We start from the raw sequence: 17089 nt of genomic DNA, 5'->3' as shown, positions 1-17089 counted from the left end.
GAGGGAGTGTGGTGATGTAGTGTCCACAACTAAAGAGAGGGAGTGTGGTGATGTAGTGCCCACAACTAAAGAGAGGGAGTGTGGTGATGTAGTGTCCACAACTAAAGAGAGGGAGTGTGGTGATGTAGTGCCCACAACTAAAGAGAGGGAGTGTGGTGATGTAGTGCCCACAACTAAAGAGAGGGAGTGTGGTGATGTAGTGCCCACAACTAAAGAGAGGGAGTGTGGTGATGTAGTGCCCACAACTAAAGAGAGGGAGTGTGGTGATGTAGTGCCCACAACTAAAGAGAGGGAGTGTGGTGATGTAGTGCCCACAACTAAAGAGAGGGAGTGTGGTGATGTAGTGCCCACAACTAAAGAGAGGGAGTGTGGTGATGTAGTGTCCACAACTAAAGAGAGGGAGTGTGGTGATGTAGTGCCCACAACTAAAGAGAGGGAGTGTGGTGATGTAGTGCCCACAACTAAAGAGAGGGAGTGTGGTGATGTAGTGTCCACAACTAAAGAGAGGGAGTGTGGTGATGTAGTGCCCACAACTAAAGAGAGGGAGTGTGGTGATGTAGTGCCCACAACTAAAGAGAGGGAGTGTGGTGATGTAGTGCCCACAACTAAAGAGAGGGAGTGTGGTGATGTAGTGCCCACAACTAAAGAGAGGGAGTGTGGTGATGTAGTGCCCACAACTAAAGAGAGGGAGTGTGGTGATGTAGTGCCCACAACTAAAGAGAGGGAGTGTGGTGATGTAGTGCCCACAACTAAAGAGAGGGAGTGTGGTGATGTAGTGCCCACAACTAAAGAGAGGGAGTGTGGTGATGTAGTGCCCACAACTAAAGAGAGGGAGTGTGGTGATGTAGTGCCCACAACTAAAGAGAGGGAGTGTGGTGATGTAGTGCCCACAACTAAAGAGAGGGAGTGTGGTGATGTAGTGCCCACAACTAAAGAGAGGGAGTGTGGTGATGTAGTGCCCACAACTAAAGAGAGGGAGTGTGGTGATGTAGTGCCCACAACTAAAGAGAGGGAGTGTGGTGATGTAGTGCCCACAACTAAAGAGAGGGAGTGTGGTGATGTAGTGCCCACAACTAAAGAGAGGGAGTGTGGTGATGTAGTGCCCACAACTAAAGAGAGGGAGTGTGGTGATGTAGTGCCCACAACTAAAGAGAGGGAGTGTGGTGATGTAGTGCCCACAACTAAAGAGAGGGAGTGTGGTGATGTAGTGCCCACAACTAAAGAGAGGGAGTGTGGTGATGTAGTGCCCACAACTAAAGAATCATTGTGGAATCTGAAAAGACACGTATCCCGAAAGTATGTTGGTGTGCTTACTATGTGCACATGCTTTTAAACATTCCGTTCATTTTTGTTCTGTTACAATAGAACAAATACAATAGGCCATAATTGATTTTGGCCCAAAGGCTGTAATTGATTTTGGCCCAAAGGCTGTAATTGATTTTGGCCCAATAGGCCATAATTGATTTTGGCCCAATAGGTCTGGCATATTCCCACGTTCAAGAAGCTTTCCATTTTGATTGGGTTAATTTGCCTAAAACCAGAAGGGCCTCCCCATAGAAAAATAAAAAACGACTTTGGATCTCTAACTAGCCTGGGAAGAGTGTCCAAAAGGGTGTTTAGGATCCCCAGTGGCTCCGCAAGTATGGAGAGGATATTATACACTGCTGGCCTGTTCTCCAGACACAATACTTATTTTCCACCATAATTTGCAAATAAATTCATTATAAATCCTACAATGCGATATTCAGGATTTTTTTCTTCTCATTTTGTCTGGCATAGTTGAAGTGTACCTATGATGAAAATTACAGGCCTCTCTCATCTTTTTAAGTGGGAGAACTTGCACAATTGGTGGCTGACTAAATACTTTTCCCCCCCACTGTACCTCCTTTAGGCTATTTGGCAGAATGCCTGGAATATGTTCTATAAGTTAAGAAAGGAATCGGTGCAGGACCCATGACGTAAGCAACCTTATGAACTATGCCTATGTAACGTGTCTGTAACCAGTATATAATGGAACTAAACGGGACTGCCCCTTTAGAGCTCCTGACAGACGTTCACTATGGTGCATCAAGTTGGTTGGAACCTCTCCAGTGTGCTGACAATAAACAATGATTCATTTAAGATTGACTTTGAGTGTCCCTGTGTCCCTCTGTCCTTTCCACAATAATTTGGCATCACAAAAAGGATCAATGAAGGTCTGCGAGGGAGACACCGGTGCCGCATTCCGTAGTGGGAAAGCATTAGGGAATTTCCCATCTGACAAAAGACGACCTGGACACGCCCAGACCAGACTTTTACTGAGAGCTGCCCGGGGGAAAGATACCTGATTTGTGGTCCTCTGAGAGTCATGTCTTCTGAATTTCAGTAAGTCAATTTAAATGAATCTTTGATTTGTTTGATATTGACTTTTCAATAGTGAAGTTTACACTCGCCAACCTTCATAGAGAGAGAGAGAGAGAGAGAGAGAGAGAGAGAGAGAGAGAGAGAGAGAGAGAGAGAGAGAGAGAGAGAGAGAGAGAGAGAGAGAGAGAGAGAGAGAGAGAGAGAGAGAGAGAGAGAGAGAGAGAGAGAGAGAGAGAGAGAGATGCCGCAGTGGCATCTTACCTGTCTTATATCAGCTAGCTTGCGCTCAGATTGGTGTGGTGGAAATATTTGATGTGTGTCCTTAAAAACATGATCCAAAGTGATAATTTCATGCAGTGCTGATAGGGATATCAGTGATACCAACCAAAAGTTGGTTTTAGCAGTAACGCAGTTGGTTACGGCATGCATTTGGTCAGCAGAAATGCAGTTGGTTATGGCATGCATTTGGTCAGCGGAAATGCAGCCTATCCAGCCGTGATGCACACTGCGCCAGTATGCGCATGGAACAAGAGTAGCCTAATGTGCATTTGGTGCCTGTATACTTCGCATTTAGAAACACAGAATTAATAAATAACTGTATTAGTTGATTAAAAACCAGCATAGCCTCCCCTCCTCTCAATGAAGGCTTTTTTTGTCTGCCCAATGCAATCTGCAGTTTGTCGATTCCACTTTGACATTCCAGACTTGATTTTCCCTTACATTATTTTTGCAACCCCTTCAAAAATGTTAATGAATTATAATCCATGTAATAATTCAGGTTTCCTGTTGCTGCAGGATAACTTTCCTGCTGTAGCAAACTGACTCAAATGAAGATCCTACATCTGTATGGTCACACTGTCCACGGTGTGGGAGTGGCTCCCTCTGGTTAGCCTGTCGTTACACAAACCCTAAGATTCATTCTAAATAGATACGATGCATCACACATTGACCACACGTTGCTGGCTCGTATGTGAGGCTGAGTTGTGAAGAAGACACTAACTATGAGCAGTCCATGATAGCACTCAGGCTATCTATTCCATTCAATGTTCAATACAATTGAGGAGTACATCAATGCAGTTGACACTGGAGCTCCCCTCTCACTCTCTCCCAGTGTAGAGTTGGATAAGGTGTAGACTCTTTAACAGTTCTCCTTTATTGCTATGCCTTTGAAGAGTTTTTCCACCCACAAAGTGGATAATGGTGAGCTGTCCATCCTGTCTAGGGAGATGGAACCATATAAATAGAATAGAATGACATTCTATTTGGCTGGAACACAATGGCCTGACCCACCTAGTCTCTGACCGAAAGAGAACAACAGAGACTGGTTCAGATCAGGAAGCGAACTGATGTGATGGAGGAATGAGAATGACCTCACTAAGTCCCCATCCATCTGTTTTAGGTGCAGGCTGGAAATATTATCATCCCAGGGGAACCAGGAAACTGGAGCGCTAGGATCCTAAAAATATTTATTATGCACACATCACATGCTTTATTTTTATCTTAGTCCACTTTTCTGGTATAGAGAACAAGACATACACTGAGTATACAAAACATCAAGAACACCTGCTCTTTCCATGACATCGACTGACCAGGTGAAAGCCTTATTGATGTCACTTGTTAAATCTACTTCAATCCGTGGAGACAGCCTTAAGACAATTGAGACATGGATTGTTTACGTGTGCCATTCAGAGGATGAATGGGCAAGACAACATATTGAAGTGCCTTTGAACGGGGTATGGTAGTAGGTGCTAGGCACAATGGTTTGTGTCAAGAACTTGTTACATGCTGTTGTTTGCCCATTTATATTTCGAGGTTATACTCGAGCACGTTAGCACGTGGGGCGCACTGATTGGTGTCACCTCGTTAGTCAGAATGTGTTACACCTGTGCTGGTTTGTCATCTCGTTAGTGGGAAGGTGTTCCACATGTGCTGGCCCAGTTCTCCTGAGAGGTGTGTGGGGTAACGTCTTTAGTTCCCTATTTGATTTCTAGAAGAACCATCCTGTGTCTGCTCTTCTCTATTTTCATTTTGCTCCACTTTTTAATTTGCCTCCTGTCTTTAAGTTTTGTGTGGGTTCTTCTTTATTTTATATTGTCCTTCTTGGGCCAATGTAGTGGGCACTCATGGTGGGTGTCTTTTAGGAACGTAATAAACTTTAACGCTGCAGGATTTTTCACGCTCAAAACTTTCCAATGTGTATCAAGAATGGTCCACCATCCAAAGGACATCCAGCCAACTTGTCCCTGTGGAACGCTTCAAACACCTTGTAGAGTCCATGCCCTGACGAATTGAGGCTGTTCTGAGGGCAAAGGGGGGGATACTGCATACTGTCTTCATATACAACAGTTATGTCCCCTAGATTGGAACTGGCCTCCTTTGAATGGTAATGTGTATGAGTCACTGGAATACCTCGACTCCCCCTACTTGCCTGCGTGCGCTTGGGCACACACACACACACACACACACACACACACACACACACACACACACACACACACACACACACACACACACACACACCCTGGGACGGATTAGTTTAGGACTCTTAAGTACTCAAATTGGATTTGCGTAGTCATACGTCTCTGCAATAGAGAACCAACACACAGCAGACCACAGAGATGTTTCAGCGCTTTCTGCATTTCAGATCCCAGCGCAATATTAAGTTACTCATTAAATACGATGAATTAAACAGACTTCAATATTTGAGCCAAAAATACAATTTCAAGTGGCAAATTTTTAGAGGCCCTCATATAAGCAAATAGCCTATGTTTTACGGCAGGATGCAGTGGTCCTGTTTCGTTCGTTCCGTGACTCGTCAGAGGAGAGAATTAGCCGCTGGCTCCAGGCGCTGCAGCTTCATTAAGTGCTCGCTGTGTTGTCACACTTTGTCCGCCGTGGCTTCTTCCCTCTCACAAGAATCCCAGATGAAGGGCTTTTTGTTCCCTCTTCTTTTTTAATTGAACTTTTTGATTATGCATGCTTTCTGCCTGGGAGGGATAGGATGACAAGGGGCTGAGGAACAGGGTGGTTTAACATGTGTGATCAGCAGTTTTGGGGAATCTACTCTGGAAAGAGAGTTTACCAAGCTACCATGTACTCAACACTGGAAGAAGTTAAGCTAGACTAAAGCTACCCTTGAGAAAAATAGAGTTTACTTAAATATCTTATGTCTTATGATGTATATTATCCTGTTTGATATTGTAAATGTAATTTAATTAAAGTAATTTAACAGTTATTTTGAAAAAGTAATTCACTACATTCAAACTACTGAAAAAGTTTAATATGTACATCTGAAATGTCAATGACTATGAAATGCAAAACAGTTAACTTTGGGGTCACATGTTAACACAATGTAATTTTTCCTAAAACCTTTTCTTTAAATTTCAAGTGAGAATTAGACAAGTCTGATGCCAAAAATGAAATGAAATGATCTTATTTTTTGTTGTTGCAAAAAAAAGTAGTGTGTTAGTAGTTAGCTACACCGCTACATGGAAAAAAGTAATGAACTACCTAGATTTCAATTTAGTTCAACTACATGCAGTTCACTACTCCCCGACACTGGAGATCAGGTCCTTCACTGGAGACAGAGTCCCACTGTCAATGAGCCTGTCTGTATCACTCTGTGTCTTCTGAAATGACAGTGAAATGGGCTATGTACGTCATTACAGGTGTTATTTCCAGTAATATGGCCCTATCCCACACACTGGGACCTTCTAGTGCCGTAACTATCCTCCCTCTGAGAAATGGGAAGTTTGGGGTCCTAGGCAGGCAGGATCTGAGGGGGTTACTGGTGGAGGTGGAAAATGTCAAACATAATGAAATCGTTGAGCACACCTTCCTAGGGTAATAGGATTTAGAGTGGAAAGTGCCATGAGGATAGGGAGGATAGGGAGGATAGGGAGGATGGGGAGGATAGGGAGGATGGGGAGGATAGGGAGGATAGGGAGGATAGGGAGGATGGGGAGGATAGGGAGGATGGGGAGGATAGGGAGGATGGGGAGGATAGGGAGGATAGGGAGGATGGGGAGGATAGGGAGGATGGGGAGGATAGGGAGGATAGGGAGGATGGGGAGGATAGGGAGGATGGGGAGGATAGGGAGGATGGGGAGGATAGGGAGGATGGGGAGGATGGGGAGGATAGGGAGGATGGGGAGGATAGGGAGGATAGGGAGGATAGGGAGGATAGGGAGGATGGGGAGGATGGGGAGGATGGGGAGGATAGGGAGGATAGGGAGGATGGGGAGGATGGGGAGGATGGGGAGGATAGGGAGGATGGGGAGGATGGAGAGGATAGGGAGGATGGGGAGGATGGAGAGGATAGGGAGGATGGGGAGGATAGGGAGGATGGGGAGGATAGGGAGGATGGGGAGGATAGGGAGGATGGGGAGGATAGGGAGGATAGGGAGGATGGGGAGGATAGGGAGGATAGGGAGGATAGGGAGGATGGGGAGGATGGGGAGGATAGGGAGGATGGGGAGGATAGGGAGGATGGGGAGGATAGGGAGGATGGGGAGGATAGGGAGGATAGGGAGGATAGGGAGGATGGGGAGGATAGGGAGGATGGGGAGGATGGGGAGGATGGGGAGGATAGGGAGGATGGGGAGGATGGAGAGGATAGGGAGGATGGGGAGGATAGGGAGGATGGAGAGGATAGGGAGGATGGGGAGGATAGGGAGGATGGGGAGGATAGGGAGGATGGAGAGGATAGGCAGGATGGGGAGGATGGGGAGGATGGGGAGGATGGGGAGGATAGGGAGGATAGGGAGGTTAGGGAGGATGGGGAGGATGGAGAGGATGGGGAGGATGGGGAGGTTAGGGAGGATGGGGAGGATAGGGAGGATAGGGAGGTTGGGGAGGATAGGGAGGATGGGGAGGATAGGGAGGATGGGGAGGATAGGGAGGATGGGGAGGATAGGGAGGATGGGGAGGATGGAGAGGATAGGGAGGATGGGGAGGATGGGGAGGATGGGGAGGATGGGGAGGATGGAGAGGATAGGGAGGATGGAGAGGATAGGGAGGATGGGGAGGATGGGGAGGATGGGGAGGATGGGGAGGATAGGGAGGATGGGGAGGATAGGGAGGATGGGGAGGATAGGGAGGATAGGGAGGATGGGGAGGATAGGGAGGATGGGGAGGATGGGGAGGATAGGGAGGATGGGGAGGATAGGGAGGATAGGGAGGATGGGGAGGATAGGGAGGATGGGGAGGATAGGGAGGATAGGGAGGATGGGGAGGATAGGGAGGATGGGGAGGATGGGGAGGATGGGGAGGATAGGGAGAGGGACTGAGCTGTAACCTTGGAGGATTGAGAATGTTCTCTCTCCAGAGACAATTAGGAGGTATTAAAGGGACTAAGCAGATGATGGTTGAAAGGTAGAGGTGTGAAGGAAAGGACTGACTGGATGCTGTCTGAATTAAAGTCACAATGTGCAGATGGATGCCTTTACAGATGGAGACTTGCGGGTAATTTATGAAGACGCCCTTAACTGTGATAAAACAGTCCTATTCCTACGCTGTTTCCATTGTTTCCTTGGTTACATCTAACAATACAGCCCTCAGTGACATTGCGGGAGGTGGAGGAGATATGAGAATTGATTAAGCAATGCAACACAACATATTGCATGTCCTTGATTCCTTGCTTTGATACTCTTACAATAATTACAATCCATATTGGAGGTTATTCAAAAGTAAAATGAAACATACCGCACATTTAACACATGTTCGTTGTTGGAATTCATAGGCATTCTCTCAACTACAATGCGTGAAACTGTCCTACATAACACTGGATGTTGCAGTGGCTGACACATAGAGAGCATCCTTGTCAAAACTGTGGGGGAGGAAGTCTAAAAAGACAGTGAAAATAGAGAGAAAAAAGCCTCTCTCTCCACCCCCTCAGTATGGCACTGTATGTATCTCCATGATGAAACCACATTTCTGTTCTGCTTTGTTCTGTTCTGCCAGGCAGTAAGAATGAGAGGTAACTTACAGTATCTCTGAGTAACCTTGATGCGTTAACTAAGCCTGGACTGGTCATTAGAGTAAACAAAACAGCTAGCGTTGATTGTCCATGCCTGCCTGCCCACTCTCACTAGGAGAGAACAGTTTTGGTCCTAATTAAGTCTATATAACCCTGTGGCAGATTGAGCTACAGCAGATAATGACGGAGAGCACTTTTTGTTTCAGCAGGCAGCTGCGTTATAAAAGGGTAATTTTTCTGCGGGCCTTGAATCCTGACCTTATTTTCCATACTGACGCTAATACAAAAGGAACACAAAGTCCCGCACACACACACACGCACACACACACAAACACACACACACCCAGACCCTATTAGAGAAACACACTCATATACACATCAGACATTATCTAAGGAACATTATTTAAGAAATTCAATTATTCTGTTTATTTTTGAACTGAAAGATGACAGTTGAATCTGTGCGGTTTCTGCTGCTCAACAAAAGTCACTGATGGGAATGGTGGTGGTGCAGTATATTTTCTCATTAGTGCAAAGAGACTGGAAACCCACAACCTTGATCAAGTGGATCTATGCTACTTCTGATAGAGGCTTTCAGGTTCTATTGTGTCTTCTTAGAACAGACGACTGATAGAGTATGTGATGTGATGTCCTTTGATGCCTTGTCTAATTTAGATCCCCCCCCCTCTTGCAGGTGGTGACCCTGGGGAAGAACAGCAGAGGCTACCACTACATCCTGGCTAACCTGGTGAGTAGAGTAGGACAACACAACAATCCTTATCTCTTTCAGGGGCCCTATCAAACATGTATTATAAAATGGGATGTGCAATCACTTTAGTTTTCTAAATTTGAACAAACTGTACTGTTATGAACAAATACGAACATATATTATCAGCAAAAACTAGAAAGTTGTATGTTATTCAGAAAACAATACATCAGAAAATGCTTTCCTTTTTTTAAACTGTAAAGGCATTACAGGTGAAGCTCTCAGTACAGATGAACTCAGTTGTTGGGGACAGATTGTTTGATGCCTGCATGTTGTTGGGTACCTCTGGTTTCACTGCAGGGCTTCGCTAACATGACCCTGGACAAAGTGTTTGCTGGAGGAGCCAACATAACAGGCTTCCAGATCATCAACCCAGAGAACCCAATAGTCACACAGTTCATCCAGCGCTGGGAACGCCTAGACGAGAGGGAGTTTCCTGAGGCTAAGGGCACACCGCTGAAGGTACAGTACCGCACAGCTGTCAATGTTGTGTGGATGTTTTATTTACGGTACGAAACTTCCATCTCTGCCCATATCTGCTTCTCTACCTTTCTCTCTGACTATCTGTTCAGTTATCTGTGTCTCGCTAATAGTATCAAAGACAGAGCATTTTCACTCACAAAAGGAAAGCTTTTGTCAAATTTAACCAGATAAACTGTCAGTGAGGCAATAGTAAAATCATACTGCTTGTTTACTGCTTGTCACTCAGAAAAGAGGCAAAAATTGGTTTTCTGTTTGAAAGTAGCTACAACAGTATGAACTAGCTTTGGCATATCAGGCAACAACAGACTGCCAATCACCAATTACTCTTGAATAAAATAAACCTTGAGGCAGAGTGGCAGTGGGCTGTTCAGCTACTGCTGTACCGACTTCATCATTGATACTCATTTTCACAATTTATTCCCTTTTCACATTGTGCTTTGTATCTAAATGTGCTCCTTACACAAACCAGTGAGTACCCTTCGGACTGCTCTCCTAGTGTCATGATCTGGTGTGGTGGTTGTGTTTTAGTACACGTCGGCACTGACCCATGATGCCGTGCTGGTCCTGGCAGAGGCCTTCCGGTACCTGCGGAGGCAAAGGGTGGATGTGTCCCGGAGGGGGAGCGCTGGGGACTGCCTAGCCAACCCGGCCGTGCCCTGGAGCCAAGGCATTGACATAGAGAGAGCCCTCAAAATGGTAGGAGGGGTCTTCACAGGTGCCCAGGTGTACCCCTGTTACCATGTCTTTAAAATATAGTAGTATATTTTGACTAAATCCGAATTGAGCTGTTGTGTGAAGGTTATTACGGTTCCTTGTGTCGTGGTGTGCATGGCAGGTCCAGGTACAAGGTATGACAGGGAATATCCAGTTTGACTCGTTCGGCCGGAGATCCAACTACAGCATCGATGTGTATGAAATGAAAATAGGGGGGCCCAAGAAGGTAAGTAGAAAGCAGCACAGTGGCTCAACATGCAGATTACAAAACACTCACATTGTTTGAGTTCAGAGGGTCATTAACTGAGTAATTGGGAAAAGGTTGCATGTCAGACCAGTTCACTTCTTTTTTTTCTTTATTCATAACTGAGATTACATGTGAAGATAGTTCAGTTGTATGGACTTTAAATATGAATATTCAAGTAATTACACATTCAATATTTACGTAATTACACATTAACATGACTCCATAAGATAAGTGTGCTTGTAACTGCATTGCACCATACGTGTGCAACAGTAATCATTGAACAGCTCTGAGCAGGGTCCAGGGCAGAGCTTTAAGCTTTATTGGAGTGCTTACAGTAGGACAGCTTTCACCTGTAGCAGATTATGTACTGGGGGCTGACCTCTCCCTGCGTGCTTCCTTTGTGCTCAGTCATAACTGGGGCAGGGGGTAGGAGAGGGGACGCATCAAGTCTGTCAGGAGTAGTGCTATATTAGCCAGTAACCCCCCTAGTTACCACACATACTAGCCTATAGAACATGCTGAGATATAGAACAGTAGAAGAGGAGAGAAGTAAAATTAAAAAGAACAGAAAAGAAAAGTACAGAATACAACCGGACAGAAAAGACGAGAACAACAGACAGAACGAAACAGAACAGAACAACAGAACAGAACAGAACAAAACAGAACAGAACAAATAACATGTAACTGCTGACGTTTAAAAAAAGGTTCACAGATGTCAGATATCTATTTTTAGTAGAAGCATAGATATAGTATGCTTAATGTTTGTACATTAAGAGAAGCCCCTCACTCACAATTGCAACTGAAATTGCTTATTGCTGAATAAGACTCATTCATTTTTACTGGTATTAGTATTGCCAAGCTGCATGCGAGGAGCATTTCATGGGCAGTAATTCATGGTTATGTAAAAGATCTGTGACAGTGCAGCTGTAGTAAGTGTGCTGAGAGGGAGATTAGCTGAAAGTTGAATGCTCTTTTCCCCCACTGGATTTGTAGCAGAGGTTAAAGCGTCATCTCCAAGCACAGCACCAGTACAGGGCTTTTTATCTCGCGCATCACTAGACACCCCCAACCCCCCTTCAGGCCAAGACTCTCATCAGACATGCTCGCCTGCCAACTGCACTTGGAGGCTTTACTCACAAATGTCTTTTAAATGGCTGTTTCTTGTAATAACTATGATGTTTCTGTCACTTTCAGACCGGGTACTGGAATGAATTCGAAAAATATGTATTTATTGTGGATGCGCAGGTCACCAACGAGTCCTCTTCTGTGGAAAACCGAACGATTGTGGTCACTACTATTATGGTACACTTTCCAAGCAGATTTTAAATGTTCCACCTCTAAACAATTCTGCCACTCAAGGTCAAGGTGTCCATTGTTACATTCTGTCCTGGGAGGGTAGAACTATTTTCTTTTGAGTTGCTTTCCATCCACTCACTACATGTTGAAACAGTCGATTCACAAAGAGTGTTTCAACTGTATCCGTGTGGGTGTTAAAGCATTTTGATTTTCCATATTACGGTGGCCTGTTGTAGCAGTGACATCACAATAACGGCTTTGGTAATGATAACTAGCTAGAGCCTATAGACGTCATCTAATACACATTCAGTGCATACGTAAGTAAAAACCTGTTTCTTACTCATTAAGTAAATGGTCAATGATGACAGGGATAGAGACAACAAAACGACCTTTAATGTCAATTGTTTCTCACTGGGGACACAAAATAACTGCCATTTGAGGAGGACATAAAAAACCTCAAGGCTTTAAAGCTTTGGTTTGTTTATCCCCTTGTTCAAACCTATTTTGGATCGTCCACTACAAGTTCTGTACTGAAGTATAACCTCTGTGGCTTCTTCCAATGTCCAGCGATATTAGGGGTCAAAGGTCAGGGATAGCAAGAGATGAAGCATTCCCCAGCTCAAGCAGAGAGATAAAAAATAAATCAGCTGGATGTATATATGGTTAGTTAGAAGATCTTGGTCATTTTTAAATGTAAAATAAGGTAAGCCTTATCTTACATTTAAAACGATGGCCTTCTTTCTGACTCTGCCTATTATGTCCTCATCTTAGGCAAATTCAGAATACGAAAGTCAGACATTCTCATCTAGATGTAAGCATGTCATGCTCATACTCATAATTGGTTAGGATACTTCTGATAGACACAGGGAAATGGTAGGACCATTGTAATGTTATGATAGCAATAGTGTTACACTACTCATCTAGTGATCATGTATTTGTCTATTCACATTGTAAATTGGCCAAATCTCATTATGCATCAGAATTAGCTATATTTGACTTTATTGTTTCAGAAACCCATTTCTTCTAGCATAGAGGTGAAAAGATACCTTCAGAAAGAAAGAAATTGACCATTGTTTTACCCACTGGCATCTCTTCTACACCTGACACGGATTGGGATGTGATTTAAGATCAATCACTCTGTGTGATTTTTGAGCCGAGCCAAAAAGAAAACCAACCACATCTCAGAGTTTAAAGAGCCAAGTATTTGTATGAACACCTCCCAGTGTATTCTGTATGGAAGATAAGCTCAGAGTTGGTTTGATGACTTGAATGATGCAGCCTCCCTGCACATTCATTGATGTGTTTGATGGTGTTGCAATAAAAACGAGCATTACTGTAATCCCTTGCCAATCACTACCATTTACATGATGAACTGGAAAGTATCACAAACCCCTGATCAACCTGTCCTACCAAACCGATGCAAAGCTAATGCACCCTCCACCCGGCCCCCACCTCCTTAGAGTTGTGTCTGGGTTTAACATGAAGGAATCTGGCTGAGTGACCCACCCCCTTTCCCCTTCATGCCTGTCTGTCAGAGGCCTTACTGTCCCTACTGGTTACCCGGGCCGGGCCCTGCATCTAGCCCGCTGCTATGGAGGCTGGCTGCATTTGGCTGTGGATCGGGTCAGCACCCCAACATCCCCATGTGACCAACTCTGTGTGTCGCTTCTTGTCCATGCTGTTCTGTTATTATTTCCTGTTTGTGTGCTCTGTGTCTGTGTATGTCTGTGTGTGTAATCTAAGCATGTGTGCATGCAACAATCACGGTGTGGGTTTAAGAGGACTGGCCTCAAGAGGAAAGGCCTCTGTGAATGGAATGTGTGCATGTTCAACTATAAACTCAACATTATGTTTAATTAACAGGAATCTCCTTATGTGATGTACAAGCGAAACTACTTGTCACTGGATGGGAATGACAGATATGAAGGCTACTGTGTCGATTTAGCGGCTGAAATTGCAAAACATGTGGGGATAAGATACAAACTGTCAGTAGTTGCGGACGGGAAGTATGGTGCAAGGGATCCAGAGACCAAGACGTGGAACGGGATGGTGGGTGAGCTGGTATATGGGGTAAGTGACAGTCTCGACGTACTGAAGCACTGTCACCAACACAGGGACGGGGGCTTGGCCAGCTCTGGCTTGAGGTATGTGGCCCAGATCTGGTTAACACACCTAAACCAGATCTTCGGCATGAAAAGGCCAGACCATGCCCAGCAGGGTGAATGTGATCCACATTCATTCAAAAGTGTCCCAGCAACTATGGGTATTTGTTACGGTCACATATCACAAGCCAGAACTGGCTCATAAGCAAAGTTTGCCTGCCCTCGCCCTGGTCGCATCTCCCACATTCGGACCAGATCTGGCCTTTTACTGTTGCGGTGGCAGCACTGATCCATATGTGCCACCCAGCAACCAGATCTGGCCCGCAATCCTCTACTGACTGGGTGTGTGATTTTCTCCATATGTAACTCCATAAATCAGATCTTAATTGAAAGATTGATTACTTTATGTTATGAACCACTCACTACATGTGTAAGTATGAGCTCATTTTCTTCTTTCATAAAACAGCAACTGTGAACTGGTTCATGTTTCATTAAGGGACAGATGACAGCCAGACTATAAAGTGAAAATGAAAAACATCTGTTTGTCAGTTTGAATGCAAGCAGTGGTACTCTGAACGCATTTTAATTTAACACGAAATAGCATATTCCTTTTATAATGATCATTTTACCAACCATTCTGTAAAATGACACCCCAAACTCTTCAGAGAGCTGAAAGAGAGAGAGAGATGATCTCCTGCTATAATTGACAGGCTTTGTACATGCCCTGAGACACCTCTCTGCATCAACAGTAAATCCGCCGAACCATTAATTAGCCATTCACATGCAAATGAGCCAGTGATATATTGAGACAAGGAGTGGCTTGGAGCTGTGTTTTTCACAGGGTCCCTGCCTAACCCTCACTAAGATGATCCCAGCCCTCGCATGGCATTTACATATTTATAAGTCAAGGTCGGGTCCGGTTGTAACTCTGGGACCTGAAAAGCTATCGATGGGAACATTTATTACATAGCTGAGCTCTTCGCTAATAAGGCTAGGAGGCTTTAAAGACAATCTGATAAAGGAGTTGAATTTCCTAGGCTGATTCAAATATCATGGGCTGTTTGCATAAGCTCTTCAACCTCCTGTTTCCATACCTTCTACTTCATAGATGGATCTGACGGAGTAATGCACTCTTTTGGATTAAGGCAGAGGCATTAACCACTAGTAATGCTAACTGAGATTGGTCCATTTTAAGCTGGCAGGTCTCACTTTCTTCTTAAACGTATCTGACATTTAATGCATTCATTTTTCTAATCCACCATTTCATTTTTCCGTGCTCCATCTCTACTCATTGGTTTCAGCAATACATTATAGATATACTATAGTCATAATGAGATATTGAAAATTGCCCGATGACCAGTTTATTTGATCAAGAAACAGTAAAATCACATAATTTCTTTAGATGGGCATTCTATTTTAAATTGTTATAAGTCGGGCTTTGATCACAAGGCAGTTTGATGTGATGTGTCTGTGCTCTATTTTGAACCACTAACTCCTCCTGTTCCTGTTCCCATGTTTCCAGAGAGCCGATATAGCAGTGGCTCCTCTAACTATAACACTGGTACGAGAGGAAGTGATAGACTTCTCTAAGCCTTTCATGAGCCTGGGGATCTCCATTATGATAAAGAAGCCTCAAAAGTCAAAGCCGGGTGTGTTCTCCTTCCTGGACCCGCTGGCCTATGAGATCTGGATGTGCATAGTGTTTGCCTATATCGGCGTGAGCGTGGTGCTCTTCCTGGTCAGCCGCTTCAGCCCATATGAGTGGCATCTGGATGAGAACGACGAGGCCAAAGACCCTCAGAGCCCTCCAGACCCACCTAACGACTTTGGGATTTTTAATAGCCTGTGGTTCTCCCTGGGCGCCTTCATGCAGCAAGGATGCGATATCTCGCCAAGGTTGGTTACTGTACTCCATGTTCCATCACCTCAAACTCAGCCATCCTATCATCTACATACTGTACCATCTCTCTGCATTTTATGGTCATAATCACTACAACTCCCATCATGTCATGGTGCATATATGTTATTTTTGTCATGGTTGTTTTGCTCTCCACCCCATTCACCTCCACTTCATCTTTCCCTCATCCTCTTTAAACACACCACCACCATTCCTCACTCTCTCACTCTTTCTCTCCTGGCTGCATGCTAACAGTTATGCATTGCATCCACAAAATAACTTATGTCCAGCATCCCGGGGACTGTAAAATGCACAGGGTCATTACATCCGTAGTTTACCCTATTCCCAATAACTCTTGGAGGGCTACCGTGTTTTTGCTGCATGTCCCATTTTACGGTCATCAGCCTGGTGCGTAATGTATTGTAATGTATTTTTATCAATTTTCACTCTGATGAAGCACCTTAATGGCATTAAATTCGGCCTCTACCTCATGACTAATATCATGCATTTTCATATAGACAAAAAGTTATGCCCTCTTCCCCCTCTTTTCATTCATTCAGTCCATCTCTTCACTCATCATCACTGTTGTGCCGGTGTGTCCCTCATTCCTTTTCGGGGGACTGTCATTGTTCAAGCCATCCCTCCTCATCTTGTCTGGGATGTTGGGCCATTGTAGTGCATCTGAATGAAGATCAATGAGAGAGTGTTCCAGGACATGTCTATCAGAGCTGAACATCAGTCTCACCTGAATAGTGATGGCTACAGCGCTATAGGGTAATGGTCCACTGAGATCAACATTTAAACATGCATCGTTCGGATTCATTCCTCAGTAATTGTTCCCTTGCTGTCTCTATGATAAGTTTTTTTTTTGCATTGCTCATGAAAAAAAGGGGTTTGCTGAAAACTGAGTGATGGCTTCTCATGTGCAGTGAAGAAAGTCAACTCTAAGTAAAAGACAAGCCATTTAATCCTTGTAACATAATACCAGAAAAGAACACAAAACATTCTATGGCAATTTAGGATGTCAGGTACTATTTGAAAAGCCCATAGAATGCCAAAGAGTCAATGCCACAGATTTGATGAATTTGAAGAAAACGATATAGGAAATGTCCTTCTCCCTCCTGGAGGATCAGTTTTCGTGATATACTACAGTAAGCCTAAGGTTAGTAGTTACCGTACCAGTGGGGATCGTCAGCCTCATTGAAGCTGATGCACGCTAATCTCTGCTTGCTGTGTTTGTGTGTGCTATCATTCAGCCACAACACAA

General features: G+C 44.5%; 1 protein-coding gene across 1 annotated transcript in view; it reads left to right on the top strand.

The window, feature by feature from the left end:
- The window catches only part of LOC135547850 (glutamate receptor 3-like), a 113853-nt gene that overhangs the window by 79132 nt on the left and 17632 nt on the right, over window positions 1–17089 (top strand). Inside the window, exons 7-13 of the mRNA XM_064977076.1 lie at window positions 9012–9065; window positions 9384–9545; window positions 10095–10262; window positions 10402–10506; window positions 11722–11829; window positions 13687–13893; window positions 15448–15821. Coding sequence (XP_064833148.1) covers window positions 9012–9065; window positions 9384–9545; window positions 10095–10262; window positions 10402–10506; window positions 11722–11829; window positions 13687–13893; window positions 15448–15821 — 1178 coding nt within the window. The remainder of the gene's footprint in view (window positions 1–9011; window positions 9066–9383; window positions 9546–10094; window positions 10263–10401; window positions 10507–11721; window positions 11830–13686; window positions 13894–15447; window positions 15822–17089) is intronic.

This window comes from Oncorhynchus masou, chromosome 11 (assembly GCF_036934945.1).
Source record: "Oncorhynchus masou masou isolate Uvic2021 chromosome 11, UVic_Omas_1.1, whole genome shotgun sequence".
Taxonomy (NCBI): domain Eukaryota; kingdom Metazoa; phylum Chordata; class Actinopteri; order Salmoniformes; family Salmonidae; genus Oncorhynchus; species Oncorhynchus masou.
The sequence above is the reverse complement of the archived record's forward strand: the minus strand, read 5'-3'. Positions and strand labels throughout refer to the sequence as shown.